We start from the raw sequence: 20,027 nt of genomic DNA, 5'->3' as shown, positions 1-20,027 counted from the left end.
ATGTCCATTTCAAGTCCACCGACTCTCACAACTACCTAGAATACACCTCCTCCCACCCACCCTCCTGCAAAAATTCCATCCCCTATTCCCAATTCCTCCGCCTCCGCCGCATCTGCTCCCACGATGAGGCATTCCACTCCCGCACATCCCAGATGTCCACGTTCTTCAAGGACCGCAACTTTCCCCCCACAGTGATCGAGAACGCCCTTGACCGCGTCTCCCGCATTTCCCGCAACACATCCCCCACACCCCGCCCCCGCCACAACCGCCCAAAGAGGATCCCTCACGTTCTCACACGCCACCCCACCAACGTCCGGATACAACGCATCATCCTCCGATACTTCCGCCATCTTCAATCCGACCCCACCACCCAAGACACTTTTCCATCCCCACCCCTGTCTGCTTTCCGGAGAGACCACTCTCTCCGTGACTCCCTTGTTCGCTCCACACTGCCCTCCAACCCCAGCACACCCGGCACCTTCCCCTGCAACCGCAGGAAATGCTACACTTGCCCGCACACCTCCTCCCTCACCCCTATCCCAGGCCCCAAGATGACATTCCACATTAAGCAGAGGTTCACCTGCACATCTGCAAGGTGGTATACTGCATCGACTGTACCCGGTGTGGCTTCCTCTACATTGGGGAAGCCAAGCGGAGGCTTGGGAACCGCTTTGCAGAACACATCCGCTCGGTTCGCAATAAACAACTGCACCTCCCAGTTGCAAACCATTTCCACTCCCCCTCCCATTCTTTAGATGATATGTCCATCATGGGCCTCCTGCAGTGCCACAATGATGCCACCCGAAGGTTGCAGGAACAGCAACTCATATTCCGCTTGGGAACCCTGCAGCCTCATGGTATCAATGTGGACTTCACCAGCTTCAAAATCTCCCCTTCCCCCACCGCATCCCAAAACCAGCCCAGTTCGTCCCCTCCCCGCACTGCACCACACAACCAGCCCAGCTCTTCCCCCCCCACCCACTGCATCCCAAAACCAGTCCAACCTGTCTCTGCCTCCCTAACCTGTTCTTCCTCTCACCCATCCCCTCCTCCCACCCCAAGCCGCACCTCCATCTCCTACCTACTAACCTCATCCCACCTCCTTGACCTGTCCGTCTTCCCTGGACTGACCTATCCCCTCCCTACCTCCCCACCTACACTCTCCGCTCCACCTATCTTCTTTTCTCTCCATCTTCGGTCCGCCTCCCCCTCTCTCCCTATTTATGCCAGAACCCTCACCCCATCCCCCTCTCTGATGAAGGGTCTAGGCCCAAAACGTCAGCTTTTGTGCTCCTGAGATGCTGCTGGGCCTGCTGTGTTCATCCAGCCTCACATTTTATTATCTTGATAGTAAATGAGGCTGGTTACAACAATTTGTGCTCTCGTCCTCCAGGTATGTATTTATGCTAAAATCTGCTGTCGAACTAATTTAAATGTGCTGCAAAGCACATGTGGTAAATCTGAAGCAGCACACTCAAACAGTACTCTATTAAATCTGCTGCTAAAGTTGTGTTAGATAATCCACATATCTTAAAACAATTACAATGACATTTCGAACTTTTTTTTTGTTTGTAAAAGAATCTTGGTTGGACTCTTATCCCCGTTGTTGCTTAATGAAATTTGTGTTAGCTCTTGATTTTAGATACCATATTGATCTTGTTGCAAATGACTGTGTTGGACTTTAAATGGCCTTTTGAGAAAAAAAATTGTAATCAGGGTTTGACATGGATTCATGGAGTTAAGACATGAATATGCCCCACAAAGGATCAGACTACTTCCCAGGGTGATAAGGTATATTGGTTAAAATAAAGATCCAGATTGTTTAGAGTGTTTTCTAATAATGGTAATCACATTATCACATAATTTGGGCCAATTGGCAAGAATTTGTGTAGCCTGTTTTTTTTGGTTCTGCAAAACTAAAGAGTTGAAGTGAAAAGTAACCCTTAAGTTTTCTTAAATACAGAATCAGAAATCACTCTGCTGCATGTTCTCAATCTTGGTATTTTTAATCAAAGTAGCAATGACTAAACTTGGCTTAAGTACAGCAATTTCACAAACATCACTTATTTCAAGAGGTTGCAGCTACATTAAATTCCATTTGGGTAGTTTAGGCATAGAGGCATAGTAGAGAAGAAGAAATTAAAACTCAATGTAAGTAAAAGGATAGTTCCCATGCCATAAATTCCTGAAAATATGTACACCACGGAAATGCACTTCCTATGCTGAATATTTTATGTAGATCTGGTCCAGTAATTTAACTGTGTGGTCATTAAGACCAAAAGGATATTCCAAAAGTGCATAACCAACAGTATAGTAACAAAAGTAGGAATTTCTGGAAAATCTCAGCAGGTCTGGCAGCATCTGTGGAGAGAAATCAAAGTTTATGTTTCAAGTCCAGTGACCCTAATGGACTGGAAACTTTAACTGTGATTTCTCTGTACAGAGGCTGCCAGACCTGGTGAGATTTTCAACAATTTCCATTTTGGTTTCAGATTTCCAGCATCCACAGCTCTTTCTGTGTTTTGTCAATAGTTCAGTAATTTTAGCTTATAATTTATAATTAAAGATTTAATTTTGAGCTGGGGTGGTGGGGAAAAGAGCGTGATAAAAGTTATTGCGATTTTAATTACACAACAGTTTTTGAGATAAATAAGTCATGTTACCCATTTTAAATTGTTGCGTGACAAACAACAGACTTTGAATCATCTTGATGACCATTGTACTAAAAAGAGCAGCAATCAAAATGATTGCATGACCTTTTAAGCTTGCTATTTTAATAAGCTGCTGGAATAACATTATGCTGTCTAATGTTTGCATGAAACATATTTAACCAATATTTCAACAAAGTTTTACACTATTTAAGTAAGCTATTTAGCGGTATTGTTAAAATAGGCAGAACAATCTGATGTGAACAAATACAATCGTTATAATTACAAGTGATTTCAAATCATTGGTGACTAACTTTTTTTCCAATCAAGAAAGAACTAATTAAAGGCATCCTCTGAATTGCAGAAACTATTAACTGCTTCCACCAGAAAGGGAAAGGATTCAAATGATAAGACAAATGATCAAAATGGCCCATGTGTTGTAGTGAGGGGCAGAAGAAAAGCAAGCCATCTGTTACTTATCCAACATGTGGGAATCTATTGAGATGAGCTCCAGATTTCAGCCCATGTGGCAAGATTGAAAGCTGTACTTAGCACTCTATATCTGCCTGTAGGAATGTGAATTAAAAGCGAAGCAACTTACTGAACAGGTGAATTGGTAAAACTGTAGCTATCAGTCACATACGTACCTGACATCAACATCCAAAAGCACAATATATCGATTGGACAGAATTTGTCAGTGATTAACTGTTTAAAAATTTCTTGTAAGACAAGCATTTCATGATCGATTCCATTCATATAACAAATACAGTGCAATCTAACAGAAGGCTTTCAATTTGTTGATGGAATGGACATTGCTGATGAATGTTTTATCTTCCAGTTGAAGTTCTTAATATTAAAACCTGAATTAGGAACCACTGTTAAACAACCATAAGACTGCATTGCAAATGAAGTCTATATAATGGAAAGTGACTTTTCTGACTTGGTGCTCCTGAAGAGAACATAACACAAGTCCTTGAATATTTACATTGGATTCTCCAATACTTTAGAATAATGGTCAGAAATGATACTTAATGGGTGTCATGGTTTCTTGTCGGCACATTGGGTTGCTGTACGTCCAGAGACTGAATTATCTGAAAATTATACTTATATGTATTTTGGGGTCTTAACACCACAACATAGTTATTAATAATCTAGGTGATTGCATAGAACATAGAAGAGACCAGCACAGTAATGTGCCATTTGGCCTACCATATTCACGTCAAGCATGTCGCTATTCTAAACTAATTCCCTCTGCCTACTCATCGCCCAAATCCCTCTATTCCCTAAAAAAAGAAGTGTTGGTTTCACAGTGGGTCATACAGCATCCATGGAGCGAAAGCAAGCTAACTTTCATCAGACTTCTTCTGAAGAGTCATCTGGACTCAAAACATTAGTTTGCTTTCTCTCCATGGATTTTGCCTGACCCACTGTGATCCAGCATTTTCTTATTTTCAGTACAGATTCCAGAATCTGCAGTAATTTGCCCCATCTATTTCCTGTCTGTCTAAATGTCTCTTAAATGTTACTGTCTTACAGCGGTAGTAGATTCACCGACTTTAGGTACATTTAAGTCGTCATTGGATAAGCATATGGACGTACATGGAATAGTGTAGGTTAGATGGTCTTGAGATCGGTATGACAGGTTGGCACAACATCGAGGGCCGAAGGGCCTGTACTGTGCTGTAATGTTCTATGTTCTATGTTCATCTACCAATTCCCCGGCAACACATTTCAGGCACCTACCACCCTCTATGCATAAAATTTGTTTAACACATCTCCCTTAAACTTTTCTCCCCTCCATTTAAACCTATGTCCCTGAAATATGACATTTCAATTGTGGGGAGAAGAGATTCTGACCATCCACCCTATCCATGCCTCTCATAATTTTATATATCTGTATCAGGAAACTCTTCAGCTTCCCACATTCAAGTGAGACAATCCAATTTTGTGCAACTCTCTTTATGGCTAACATGCTCCAATATATGCAAAGTCTTTTGATTAATTATTGTGACATGGACTGAGATACATTGAAAAGTTTTGTTCTATGTGCAATACAGGCAAATTTTACCATGCAAAGTGCATCCGGCTAGCAGAACAGAGTGCAGAATACAGTGTTGCAGCTGCAGAGAGAAAGATTAACATTTGAGAGGTCCATTCAAAAGTCTGATAACAGCAGGGAAGATGCTGTTCTTGAATCTGTTCCTATTTGTATTAAAACTTCTATGACTTTTGCCCGACTGAAGAGGGTGGAAGACCATATAAGCAGGGTGGGTGGGGTCTTTGATTATGGTGACTGCTTTTCTGAGGCAACGGGAAGTGTAGTTGGAGTCAATGAATGGAAGGCTGATTTATGTGATGGACTGGTTTGTATTCACAACTCTTTGTTGTTTCTTGCGATCTTGGGAACAGCAGTTGCCACACCATGCTGTGATGCATCCAGACAGGATGCTTTTTATGCTGCATCTATAAAAATTGATCAGAGTCCTCGTGGACATGCTAAACTCCCTTAGCCTTCCGAGGAAGTAGAGATGTTGCACCCTCTTCAAAGCCTCCATATCCTTCATATAGTGTGGTGACCTGAACTGTGCATAACACTCTTAATGTGGACTGACTAAAGTTTTATACAACTGCAACGTGACTCACCAACGTTTACACTCTGTCTCAACCACTGAAGGCAACCATCCCAAATGCCTTCTTTAGCACCTTATTTACTTCTTTTGCCACTTCCAAGGAGCTATGGACTTGCACTCCCAGATCCCTGTTTTCCATACTCCTAAGGGTCCTGCCATTTACTTCATACATTCCTTTTGCATTTGACCTCCCAGATCAACAAAAGTTCCAGCAGTGAGCCTTGTGGAATATCTCTAGTTACAAAGCCCTCCACAACTACCCCTTGTCTTCTATCATGAAGCCAATTTTGTATCCAACTTACAGCTAATCATGGATCCCATGTTGTTTAATCTTCCTGATCAACCCACCACGAGGGGCCTTGTCAAATGCTTTAGTAAAGTCCATGTAGCTAAGATCCATTACACTACCCTCATCAATCATCTTCATCACTCCTTGAAAAAAAATTCAATTAAGTTTGTGAGATGTGACCTCCCCTGCACAAAGTCATGATGAATTTTGTTAATCCACATGCTATTTCAAATGTGAGTAAATCCTGCCCCTAAGAATCTTCTTCAATAATTTCCCTACCACTGATGTAAGGCCCAGTGACTGATAATTTACTGGATTGTCCCTGTTGCCCTTCTCAAATCAAGGAGCAACAGTAGCTATTCTCCAGTCTCCAAAGACCTTGCCTGTGCCAAACAGGATATAAAGATCTCATCCCTTGTCCCCCCCTCAGTATCCTTGGATAGACCCTATGAGACCCTGGGGACTTTCCTACCTGAATGTTTTCAAGAAAGCAACTCCTCCTTCTTTCCAATATTGACATGTCCCAGAACATCAATATATTCCTCCCAAAGCTTACAATCAGCCATTTCCTTCTCCTTGGTGAATACCAATGTGACATACTCATGAAGAACCTCACTAATATTCTCTGGCTCCATGCTTAAATCCTTTGTGCTTGAGTGGACCTACCCTTTCCCTAGCTGCCCTCTTGCTCTTAATACACATGTAAAATGCCTTGAGATTGACCCTAATTCTTCCTGCCAAAGACAATTGATGGCCCCTTTTAGCCCTCCTCATTCTTGTTTAATTCTTTCTTGATTCCTTTAAATTCCTCAAAGGCCTTGTTTGATTTTAGTTTCCTAAACCTTACATATGCCTCCTTTTTCTACATTTATAATATCTTTTGTCATCCAGGATTCATAACTCTTGCTATCCTTATCTTTCAACCTCAGATGAATATGCTGGTCCCAAAATCTGATCATCTGGATTTTAAAATACTTCCACATTATATATATGGATTAACTTTCAAATAGCCAGTCCAGTTCTCCAGTTCCTGATTAATACTGTTGTAATTAGCCTTCCACCAATTTAACACATTTATCCGTGGACCAGTCTTATCCTTATCGTAAGTATCTTGTAGCTTATGGAATTACGGTTACTGTTTCCAAAATTCTCCCTCAATGAAACTTTGGTCACCTGGCCAGGCTCATTTCCCAATACAACGTCTAGTATGGCCCCTTCCCTAGTTGGACTATTCCCATATTGTTTCAAGAAACCCTCCAAAATGTGCCTAACGAATTCCGCCCCAACTAAGACCCCAACAGGAAAGGTGTTCCAGTCAAATTTTCAGAAACATAGAAAGCCCACATTTCTAAGATTACCAATGAAACAAAATAGGTGAAATTGTAGGCAATATAAATGAAAACAGAAAATAACAAATACATATTCAATTGATTAGCAACAGCCAAAACAGTGACAATTAAATTTCAAAGTCAACAACTGCCAGGTCAATCACCAACAAAAACTGAAAATATATTTTTTAAGTCAGGATACACTGGAAATAGTGGAAATGTGTGGGTTCAGACACATAAATAATTAAAACAGTTCAAAACTCTCTCACTTCCCATTCCTTGAAAGTTCAGTGCCAGTATTGGCAAATGAACTAACATCTGTTAAATTTGGTACAGACAAGGAATGGAAACTGAAGATGTGTCCAGAAAATGAACCATCAATTATACTATAGACATGAAAAAGAGAAACACGAGCTTTATTACAGCATTACAGTCAGGAAACTGTTGTAGATAATTACATTATTTTAATTCAGTATCGCAGTAAGATATGAATGTGGATGAAAAGATGCAATAAACCAAGGAATATATAAATGATGTATACAATTAATTTATTTTAATTAAGCAGTACCAGATGTTGATTCTATCATCAAAACCTTGCAATAATTTAATCCTCCGACACTTCCGCCATCTACAATCCGACCCCACCACCCAAGACATTTTTCCATCCCCACCCTTGTCTGCTTTCCGGAGAGACCACTCTCTCCATGACTGCCTTGTTCGCTCCACACTGCCCTCCAACCCCACCACACCCGGCACCTTCCCCTGCAACTGCAGGAAATGCTACACTTGCCCCCACACCTCCTCCCTCACACCTATCCCAGGCCCCAAGATGACTTTCCATATTAAGCAGACGTTCACCTGCACATCTGCCAATGTGGTATACTGCATCCATTGTACCCGGTGTGGCTTCCTCTACATTGGGGAAACCAAGTGGAAGCTTGGGGACCGCTTTGCAGAACACCTCCGCTCGGTTCGCAACAAGCAACTGCACCTCCCAGTCGCAAACCATTTCCACTCTCCCTCCCATTCTTTAGATGACATGTCCATCATGGGCCTCCTGCAGTGCCACAATGATGCCACCCGAAGGTTGCAGGAACAGCAACTCATATTCCGCTTGAGAACCCTGCAGCCCAATGGCATCAATGTGGACTTCACCAGCTTCAAAATCTCCCCTTCCCCCACCGCATCCCAAAACCAGCCCAGTTCGTCCCCTCCCCCCACTGCACCACACAACCAGCCCAGCTCCTCCCCTCCACCCACTGCATCCCAAAACCAGTCCAACCTGTCTCTGCGTCCCTAACCTGTTCTTCCTCTCACCCATCCCTTCCTCCCACCCCAAGCCGCACCTCCATCTCCTACCTACTAATCTCATCCCACCTCCTTGACCTGTCAGTATTCCCTGGATTGACCTATCCCCTCCCTACCTCCCCACCTATCTTCTTTTCTCTCCATTTCCGGTCCGCCTCCCCCTCTCTCCCTATTTATTCCAGAACCCTCACCCCAACCCCTCTCTGATGAAGGGTCTCGGCCCGAAACGTCAGCTTTTGTGCTCCTGAGATGCTGCTGGGCCTGCTGTATTCATCCAGCCTCACATTTTATTATCAATAATTTAATACTGTACAGTTTTCTAAAATGATTTAATTATAATTTGGAAACTATTGTTGTGGGGAGTAGGAATTATTTTCAAGCAACCTGTTTTCTTCCTGGGGTCCCTGACAGATTTTATGCCCAATATGCATTTGGGGTTGCTATTGCATTAAATTATGAATGCCAATTCAAACTGCGGTTGAGGGATGAGGATGCAGGTGACAGGGCATCAGGTTCACTTTAGCTTGCCAGATTGAGGCCTGGTCATTCCAATTCTGATTTGAATATATTAGATTTGATTCCCATTGATTTCAATAGCATCTCAGCTGTGGACTATAGTTGGGCAGGGTGACCTTAGTTGGGAATTCATTGAAACAGCTGTCAGGAGCAGGTAACTGGCATAGGAAAGAGAAGCTTGGAGTCTCAAGTTTCATTTCTAGAGGTTTGCGGGAGAATGCCTTCTGAACCACAGAAAAATCTTTAAAATGTATCTGATTGTTTTAGTCTTTTGCTGGGCCACTGATTTTTCAAGTGTCAAGCACCAACACAGCCGTTAGTAAATTAAAATACAGTTAATGTCTAAATTACATGAAATCTTATTATTTGAATATCAATGAGACCCTCTCCTGTCTGGATTATAGCCTTCTCTGCTTAAATGATGGGAAACACAAGGGAAGTGAGAATTGTGTAAAAAGGTCAACCCAACTATTGCATCCTCAGCCACATTAGGCATTCAGGAGTTAAAATCAGAGTTTTTTATTTTATCAATGAAAATGGTAACATAGCAAGACGTACCATAAGTTTGTGTTTGCACTTGGATGGGACTATTTACTTCAGGCCATGTTCCCTCCTTTCACCCAGAATATACTTTCTTTATGAATTGGTACCCAATTTCCTTTGAAATGATTACACATTCCCTGTGTCAGCAAACAACAGTAATTGCAGTGATAATGGGAACTGCAGATGCTGGAGAATTCCAAGATAATAAAATGAGAGGCTGGATGAACACAGCAGGCCAAGCAGCATCTCAGGAGCACAAAAGCTGACGTTTCGGGCCTAGACCCTTCAGTGCCAGGTTCTAATAACTATGTTCTAACTTCATTTTGTTTTTCTAGAAATAGTCAAACAAGGAAGAGTCTGTTCTCCATTCAGACATTGCCCACGAAAGTAAAATTTAATCAACATCATAGAGTACAGATACTTTCAGAGGATGAACAATGCCCAGTAATCAAAACATTGGTTGTTGCTTTATAGATGAACAAAAATGTTAGAAATCAGTTATTTTCTCTTTATTTTTGTTATTAATAAACCTGCATTTCAATGTTACTCTCTAAATATTTTTTATGTAATTACACATAACATAAAACACACGTTATATGTTAATAATGCATCACCATATACCAACTGGAGACTCAAAATGTGGCTGTTGTCTCTAGAATAATTGGAGGTAACTGCAGATGTCAATAAAACTTGGCAAAAGTTAGAAAATATCTATTGGTTCTAGGTAGAATGACAGTGACTTTAACATCTGTTTACTCAACACGGCTATTTGCTAAATCACACACTTGACCTTTGTCAAGATTGATTGCCTTTTCTGTAGAGTTAGGAACCTATTAAGAGGAATATCACATCTGAAGCACAAGGGGTACAACTGTAATTGGACATACTTTTCTGCTACATTTTTGCAATTTGACAGCAAAAGCATTTAATGAGTGGGAATGCTAAGGAATTGATTTGCCCATGTTATCCTCTAGAAATGCGCTTGTCTACTTGATGGGGAACAGCAAGAGTGACAATTGAAGAGAAAACAGCATGTATTAATACAAATTGGCAAAGTTGCATTCAACAACACCCTGAATATAGACCTATACTACTTTGTTCGATTCATAAATTGTAAATATAGAGCTATGATTTTATAAGTTAAAAACAAAATAAATTGAAGACAAAAATCTTTCAACTTTTATAGAACAGAACAAACTCAAGTTGAATATTGCTAAGTATGTGACAAAAGAGTGCTTGACAGTATCTCAATTTTGAGGGATAATAACAATACAAAGCTGGTATCCAGGCATAGGATCATCCATTACCTTCATGTTATCATATCCTGCCTCTAATCTGGTTTCCATTAGAAATGACAGATCCTTTTTGATTTTAAGCATTCCAAAGATACTCCAAAGATATCTGTTGATTGCAAATGGAGTTTTATGGAGAAGAAATGAGTTTCCAGTCTTGAGACGAGGTGTTTGACTCCAATACCCTTCTGAAGAGGTGGTCAGATAATCACTGTGGATCTCACTGATCTGTGGGCAGTTTTAATGCAGCTCTGAACTGGACCCAAAATTACTTTCCATGCTGCACATCTCTATGACTCTAATGCCTGAGGTAGGGTTGGAGAAATGAATAGGATGGAGCAAAAACTAGCAAAATTGCTGGCAAACCAGCACAACAATCCTGCTTCTCCTGGCTCTACATTAAGATAAATAGGATACAACAGCAGACTCTTAAAGGGACTTTGCAAACCAGTGAAAGATTGCAATCTGTAAGCTCTGAATACCTTTGACTAATTTCAGATCAGAGCTATGAAATATGTTTGTCACTTGTCACTAGCATAATGCTACTGCCACAACTGTTGTAACATATCCCAGCCTAGGCAACATTGGACTTGGCCCTATGTGGCATTGGCCCGATTTCAGATGACCATTGCGTACAGGACTTCACCATGCAAATTGACGTTTTGTGTCAGTTCAATCCCTTAAACATATGCAGTATATTAAAATCTAGTTCACCACAATTCCTTATTAAGACACATGGACGACTTATAATAAAATGGCCATAAAATCAGAATTAGAGGCAAACTTGCTTTTAAGAACTGAATATTTATTAAACTTTTGTCCAAAACCATTGATGCAATTAAACAAAAGACATTCAATTTCACCATTATAAAGCACCACATGGCTCATAGACAATATAAGTATATTCTAATATACACTTTCAAGAAAGCAGTTTAGAACATCCTAACATCAAAGCTGAACTGAAAAAAAACAAATTTTACATGACAGGGTAAGTTTCAACATTATGGTTTCACCTTGAGAGGCCTTCCTGTGGACAGTGCCTAGCAGGAAATTTGGAAGTATATGGAAAATGGTCTTTCTGAATGTTCATATGAATAATTCAACATGTTCAAGGTACAATTCGAATTTCTAATATGTTCCCCTACTGTGTGAAGTTCCCTATCAGAGTGGCAAACTCAAACAATTATTCCTATTCAGGATTTATTGACCTTTCCTCCCTCTTCAATCAGTCACAGCTTCTGTGCTAATATTTGCAAAATGTAGTATGTAGAAATTTTAGCCTAACATGTGAAGTTCTGAGAGGCCCAGTGAAAGTTGTAGGGATAATTCTTTTGACTTGGTTCTGCATTTCTTTCAATAAATCTTAGAAACATGTGAATTCTAACCTCACCCCACACTCCTGCTTTCCTGTTAAAAAATTAATTCTCCAGTTAACATTTCCATTAATTTTTAGGTCTCTTGTTTTCGGAATGCATGCATTTTGCCCTTTGCGAATTAATATATTGCTTCCCATTAAGACTACACATTATAACTGGCACTTTGGCATAGAATTGTGGATCTCTTAATGAACTTTCTGCCTCCACTCATTGCACTGGCACTGACATGGTCAGCTGCCACATGATGTTCAGCCAGGGCTTGTATTACAACTAAGTATGCTACATGGTCTGGCCCTGAAATAGACTGAGCCTCACACAACAGGGATCAAGTAGATGGCTCAGGTATTCTACTGGGTGACTGTTTGGAAGTAAAAATCACCATCGTGGAATCACAGAAAAAAAATGAATGTAAACAAAGCAATCACTTAATGTGCTGTTGGCAAACATCTTTAACTAGGCGTATGAACTATTGCCTGAGAGAGAATAATCCTATTATGAAAGTCAGTGCCAGCATCTACAATGCTATCATCCAGGATTCATATTTATTTAATTTCTATTATTAAAGAACAACCTACTAAACAGGGAATATGCTTTTGATCTTCCCTTTTATGTGTTTTTCTTTTTTCTTTTCTGTTTTGTTCCTTGCCACAAGGTACTATCACAAAAGTGCATTTTGTGTTAATAATTAATGTGGTTTTGTGCCAACTGTGACATTCATTTGTACTTTCTCAGCATAAATATTTATCAAGCCAAACAAAGGCTAATACAAAGACTTTAACAATGTGCTACTGAGAACTGCTGGGATAACAGTTCAACTTTCAATGCATATTTCTGTAATTGAGATTGATAAGAAACCTAAGGCTTCATTTTATCATAATTGCCAATGCAGGATGCATTTTGCGGTGGGTACTTCAAACTAACAAAGATTTTGCTCTATAACTATAATAAAACAAAAATACAGTTCCAGTAATGCAGCTGCCACTGGCCCGTTTTGAGAAATACATAATAAAACAAGTATTTAGGATTTGTGCACTGACATGAAAATGAATAGTCTCTTCAGCTTAGTAATGCTGCAAGCTATTGTTCCTTCTCAGTGAATCTGACAACATTGTGGATTGGTGTGAGTTAGCAATGCATTTGTGGCACTACCTGTCACTGTGCAACAGAGTGTGAAACATTAAATGTTGGCCAAGTGCTTACTGCCATTCCTGCTGAGATTATACTGTTGCCCAGGAAAGGGACAAATGTCTGGCCATATCGAACAAAGTGAAAGTAAAACTCCTTCAAATGTAAATCATTTTTCAAATTGACACAGGCAAAATAAAATCAGCTTTTAATAATATGCCAGTTTTTATACTAGTAACCAATTAAACTTTGCCATTTGGTAAATGTAATACATAAAACATTGAAAATCCAAGTCACTCACATGTTCATTAATTCAATATGGTGCCTATTACTGTTTGCATCACTGCAGTAAAATGAATTACAGCAACTTTTTAAAATTAGGGCATATTTGTGGTTTAATAAGTAAATAACGTCATCTAACCAGTGTTCACCACAATCTGAAATTGAAGTATGATAGCAACTAGATATGGTGAGCTGCAGTCTTGGCAATGATACATAATAACATTTTATCCCTGGTTCAACACAGTCTCCCCTTAAAACACTTTTTTTTTACCCTGGATTTACCACAGCTTGGAATCAAAATTCCTCCAACTTTAACCCAGGTTAGCAACTGACTGAGATCAAAATCTAAACTTCATTTTATCTCAAGGTAATCACAAAGCACTTCATGTTAGTTTATGAGAAATCACAGAGCTACACTTAAAAAGCAAGTGGGGCCAGAAAGATCTTAAAAAAGGTTGCAACAAATTAGAATTAGGGTCCTTTATACATTGCTATAAGTAAGTTAATGAAACCAGAAAAATCAGGGAGCTGAATTTCTTGCAAACCCTGATTAATTAAAGAAGCATTGTCATTAATTATAAACAGTAATTCAATATTACACCCCATGTTCAGCAACACAACAGTAACATGACCGGTGTACAGCCATCAGCACTATGTTTTAGAAACTGTGAAAAGGCAGAAATATATAGAATCACAGTGAAGAAAAGGAATTTAATTCCAATCATGACTCCACCAATTCAAGTTTTAGAGAGGAGTCCGGGTATGGAAACCTAGTTCAAATGCAACATTTAATACAGGGACAAGGATTCACTTTGTATCTCTAACAAGCAATCTTAACCATTTTAATGCCAGTGTTACAGCATATTTAATAAATAGCAGACAAATAAGATAAAGCTGGCTGACATGAATTACAATAAAAAAGACATGAAATGGCGATAGAATTAATGAGCCGTTGTCTTGTGGCATTGTCACTAAGGGTCCATATTCTGCATTGTAAGGCCACTGATTAATCTTATATCACTCATATAAAAGTGCAAGTATATATTCAGAGAGTAATTCTAGAAAATTGTGGAATAACTCAATATCATCATAGCATGTATTTTTGATTCTGCTGTTGCTGCAGAAATCTGCTCAAACTTAAGCAGTCTTTTGTCTGATCATCATTAGTGGCTGCTGTGACCTACATACATGAAACAAATTGATGCAGGCTATCACAAAGAAACTTTCCCATTAAGGGGCTTGCAGCAATTCATTGTATAATTGCTGAGCCTCTCAGAAATCTCAGGTTACTTTAGTCAAAGCAGGAAAACATTTTGACTTACCAAGCTGCGCCTCCACAGGGTTTAACCTGTTTTCTAAAGGATAAAGGAACTTGGGTGGTTTATCTGTCATTGGAGCTGCAACAGAAAATATTCACACATTTAATGCCTTGGAACAAAGCATTTGCAAATGATTCACAAGAAATTGCAATAACTCCAAATATATCTGACTCAGCTCACACATACAATATACACACAAAAAATGTAGTGTATGTGGTTAAACCAATGATTTAAACTAGTAAACTAGTGTTATATCAGCACAGCTAAAGAGACTGATATTTGAAACTGATCAGAAGCTATGAAGTATTAAAAAATCCTCAGTTTACTTTCAAATGGACAGAACAACTGCATAAAAGATATGCTTTTCCCATATATTAAAATACCACCAGTGCTATTCCAAAAGGGCTAAATTGAACAGTGAAAGTGGATTGAAAGTAACAAGGCAGGGGCAGTTAAAAATTCAATTTGGGATGAGAGGATCAATAAAAAATGCTTTAAAAAATCCTTTAGCTGAATGAAATTTTGAAATTATATCATTGGCACAATGCAGAAGTAGTATTTAGAGTGGTAAAGATATCAAAAAGTTACATAGGGAAATTGGGAGAGGGATCAGGTAAACATTAGAATAAATATATATATCTATATAATATATATATATATTTATACACATGACATTAACAGGAGTGGAGTGAAAATGGTACAATTCAATAATGTGCACTATGTGACAATAGGAAGTTCTCTGGTAGGTGGGCAGGCTAGCCTTATGTACCTAGCTGCACAAAGATGACATTTTTTTTAGAAGAAACCTCTTTAGATATACAAGATTATTAAAGGTTTACCAACAGTTGATGAAGAAAAACTCATCCCATTAGCTGATTATTCAAGAATTAGCAGATGCAATTTTAAGCCAAAGCTTGCAGGGTCTTACTCACTGCCCATGTGGTTGGTGAATGTGGAAACAATCAGTCACACCAAAAAGAAACAAGATGTCCATGTAAAGGAAAGAATTAAACTTGCAGGGTTACAGGGACCAAGTCATGGAGTGGAACTGACTAGATTGATCATTTGGGAGCGAGGGTAGACTTGATGGGGTGAATCACCTCCTCCTGGACTGTAAATGACTCTCACTGCAAAATCCAGATTCATATGGGATATCTTAAAGATAATGGTTTCAGTCAGTGGTGACTTAACACAACAATTAAAGCTCAGATTTATACAGCATCTTTATTGCAATAATGTCTCAAAGCCCTTTGCAGAAGCATTAGAAAACAAAATATGACATCAAGCCATACAGGAGATACTTGGGCAGATAATGAAGAGCTTGGTTAAGGAGGCAGGTTTTAGAAGTGCTCCTTAGAGAACCAAACCAGCCAGGGAGGCAGAGAAGTTTGTGGAAGGAATATAGGAAGTTGGGACCCAGCTAGCAAGCAGCACGGTCCCATTGTTAGAAAGATTAAAATTGGGGTTGTTCAAGAGCATAGAATCTGCCAAGTGTTGATATTTCTGAGGTTGAGGGACTGGAGAAGATTATCGAAATAAAAAGAAAGGCAAGATCATGGAGGATTTGAAAACAAGGATGAGAACTTTGCAATCAAGACATTTGAATGAGATGCAGTACAGCATCGTGAGCACCGAGGTGTTGGGGGATTACCATTTGGTGCAAGTTAGGGCACAGCAACAGAATTTTGAATGGCCTCAAGATTACAAGGGTCAACATGTGGGAGGCTGTTCAAGAGTATGTTCACCCATCAAATTTGGAAGCAACAAGATGATGCACATTAATCAATGCTGTCTCTGTGACATTTCTGGGAGCCAATGCAATCATTCAGCCTTTCGAGTAACTTCTACCATCCTATCCAATTATGACTCATCTGTATCATAGCCCCATTTGGACTACCTGCCTTGGTCCTCAAACCCCAACATGCTTCCTTAAGAAAAGCCTGTCCCTCGATTTTGAATAATTCTCAGCTTCTACAGGATTGATCTCTGAATATTCCAGCAGTCATTTTCTGAAAATAAATAATCAAATAATTAAGCTCTTACTATACTAATGTTGAAATAAAGAGATATTTGCATTTTAAAGCCAATGTTCCTTCCTCCTATGCAAACAAATGAAACTGTAGCTGTGTGCATTTCCTCCACGTGCTCCAGTTTCTGCCCACAATCTAAAGATGTGTAAGTTAGGTGGACTAGCCATGCAAATGCAGGGTTACAGGGATATGGTGGTTCAGAGGGCAATTCTTCAGAGGGTCAGCATAGACGTGATGGGCTGAGTGGCTTGCTTCTGCACTATATGGATAATTGAATGTTGCTTTTCTCTTTGGCCATTGGCAACAATGTGAGTTTTGAGGAGTCTTGGAAATCAAGGTTTTCAATGTTGCTTCAGCAAATCTGTTGCACCCATAATTTACAGTATGTGTACATTTAAATGAACATTAACTGAAATATTTTACTGGGCTCATCATGGTGCCATCTGCTCTGTATGTGAGCAGATGACAAAATGCTACTCCCATCATGGATATTTTGCCTAGTGAAATCCCTTTGTTGGAGTGTTTCAATATCATGAAATAGTCAATAGATTCATAATTTCATTGAGTTATTTATTGCGAACAAACCTTTTCTTAATTGGATCTGAGTGTTATCAAATTTGGGTTATTTCTGTATTGATCAATTGTACAATTATTTGAGTGTATTTCTGTGATATGTATCGTTATTTCTGTGAAGTTATGGTGTCACAGAAGCAGGAGAGAGACCTGTACTTGAAACAATAGCTATGCAGATTTCTTTGCCTAATCTGCAACACAGGGAACACAGTGTCTAGTCAGAAGGAGGAACTGAAGGAAATGGTGTTGGGGAAATTGATGAGATTAAAGGCTGATAATTAAAGAGCCCAATAATCTACATCCCAGTGTTATTAAGGACCATGACCCTCGCAGTTCCTTTAGATTGAAGGGTGTCTAATTTAATCTCAGTATTTTACAAAGTGGGTAGACAGAAATGATGGAATTACAGATAACAAAGTGTGAGCTGGATGAACACAGCAGGCCAAGCAGCATCTTAGGAGCACAAAAGCTCGTAAGACGCTACTTGGCCCGCTGTGTTCATCCAGCTCCACACTTTGTTATCTCGGATTCTCCAGCATCTGCAGTTCCAATTATCAAACGATGGAATTACAGACTGGTTAGACTAATATCAGCAGTATGGAAAGTCTATCACCCATTATAAAAGATTTAATAACAGAACATTTGGGAAACAGTGATAATGGGAACTGCAGATGCTGGCAAATCCAAGATAACAAAGTGTGAGAGATAATGGGAACTGCAGATGCTGGAGATTCCAAGATAATAAAATGTGAAGCTGGATGAACGCAGCAGGCCAAGCAGCATCTCAGGAGCACAAAAGCTGACGTTTCGGGCCTAGACCCTCTCTGATGAAGGGTCTAGGCCCGAAACGTCAGCTTTTGTGCTCCTGAGATGCTGTTTGGCATGCTGTGTTCATCCAGCTTCACACTTTGTTATTTGGAAAACAGCGTCAACATTAGATGCCAGCCCGGATGTAAGGAAAGGGAAGTCACGTTTCATAAAACAACTGGAATTTTTCAAGGATGTAACTCATAGATTTGATAAGCCAGTGATTGTGATTCTCTGAAAGGCTCAGACGGCTTTCGATGAGGTCCCACAAAAGAGGTTGGCATATAAAATTAAAACTCATGGGATTAGGAATAGTGTACTGACTGTTGGCAGACAGGAAATAAAAAGGCTTTTTTTTCCCCAAGTGGTAGGCAGTGACTGGTGGAATAAAACAGGGATTAGTGTTTCAATCCCAGCTATTCACAATGTATAATAATGATTTAGTCAAGAGAAGTAAACATAATACCTTCAAGATGACAAAGCTTGGGTTGGATGGTGAGCTGTGAGGAGGATGCAGAGGTATTTCAGTCTGATTTGGACAAATTGGGTGATCAGGCAACTGCACAGCAGATGAAGCATAATATGAATAAATGTGAGGTTATCCATTTTGGTTGCAAAGACAGGAAGGCAGATCATCTGAATGGTGATAGATTGGGAAAAGGATATGTTTATATCCTACAATCAGTAACTGAGTGAAACAGTTGATCCTTTTTCTTTGCATATATTGGCACAACGCTGCAGAATCTGTCTTCAGGGAAGAAAACTAGCTTAAAAATTCATGGAATTGGCAAGAGCCTCTCCACCAATCGAGCCATTCCAAAACACAAAACAATCTTACACAGCACTAAATGACATACTATTAGAAGATGAACAAAAATCTGAAGCGACTGTTCCAGGAAAGCAGCACTTTCAGCATCTTGACTTTGGAACAATAATAAAAATACCAAACTAAAGCAATAAACCTCCCAAGTCATGCTCAAGGTGTGGTTTCTCCCATTTACTGAAGCAGTGTTCAATATTTCATGATACATGCAAGCTGCATGTCAATAAGGAGTGCTAGGCAAAGATGTGCAGATAATCTAATAGAACAGCCCAAGATGCAGAATAAAGCTCAATGGCCAGATATATAAAGTGTTCATTTAATGTTCGATACAAGTGATGTTACAAAGGTTATACCCTTGAATTGCTAATATAGGGATTAAGTTCAGGAAATATCTTGAACAATGCAGCCTTAAGATCCGAACTAAAAATATACGTAATCAACCAGACACACCATATTAGCTTCAGAAGCTAATTCATTTGCTACAATCAAGATAATTTATCACAGATATGACACAGGTGTGAGTGCTAACATTGTCTTGTTACATGTTCACATTGAAATCTATACAGACAAATGGCACAGTATGCTGAAGTTCACACATGACAAACTCACTACCCATCATGGGTACAGATTCCACATACTGACATTGTTAGTCTTATTTGTCAATATGGCTTTTCTGGATGTATACCAAAAACCTTCTATGATGTTAAAACAAATAAATCAGTCATTATTGCTTTGCCAAGGAACTCATCATACAGGTCTTCACTTCATATCGATGCAGGAGGTAGCAAACAGGTCTGCTGTGGTGCCATGGATTATAGATAAAACAATCAAACCATGTGGAACAAATTTAACGTGCCACATCTGACAACAACCTGCTACATGAGCTGAAATGTGCCACCGTTACCGGGAGGCTTGATCATATTAAGCAGATTCCCGAGCAACTTTGGTCCTTTTAGATGGATAAAGAAACATCATTTTTAAGGGAAAACAAATTTTGATTCCCAAAATCTTGCACCAAGACATGTTCAACTATCTCCACATTGGTTACAACTCCTCAGATGAACACAGTCGGCCAAGCAGCATCTTAGGAGCACAAAAGCTGATGTTTTGGGCCTAGACCCTTCATCAGAAAATGGGG

The 20,027-nt window shown here is 39.5% G+C and overlaps 1 protein-coding gene across 3 annotated transcripts in view; it reads right to left on the bottom strand.

Annotated features, from left to right (window-relative positions):
• il1rapl1b (interleukin 1 receptor accessory protein-like 1b) overlaps window positions 1–20,027 on the bottom strand; it is a 1,291,549-nt gene that overhangs the window by 371,950 nt on the left and 899,572 nt on the right. For all 3 annotated transcript variants that reach the window (XM_059650336.1, XM_048541139.1, XM_048541142.1), the window contains one exon: window positions 14,660–14,734. In XM_059650336.1, coding sequence (XP_059506319.1) covers window positions 14,660–14,734 — 75 coding nt within the window. The remainder of the gene's footprint in view (window positions 1–14,659; window positions 14,735–20,027) is intronic.

Source organism: Stegostoma tigrinum, chromosome 12 (assembly GCF_030684315.1).
Source record: "Stegostoma tigrinum isolate sSteTig4 chromosome 12, sSteTig4.hap1, whole genome shotgun sequence".
Lineage (NCBI taxonomy): Eukaryota > Metazoa > Chordata > Chondrichthyes > Orectolobiformes > Stegostomatidae > Stegostoma > Stegostoma tigrinum.
Note: the sequence above shows the minus strand (reverse complement) of the source record. Positions and strands in the feature narration are given on the sequence as shown.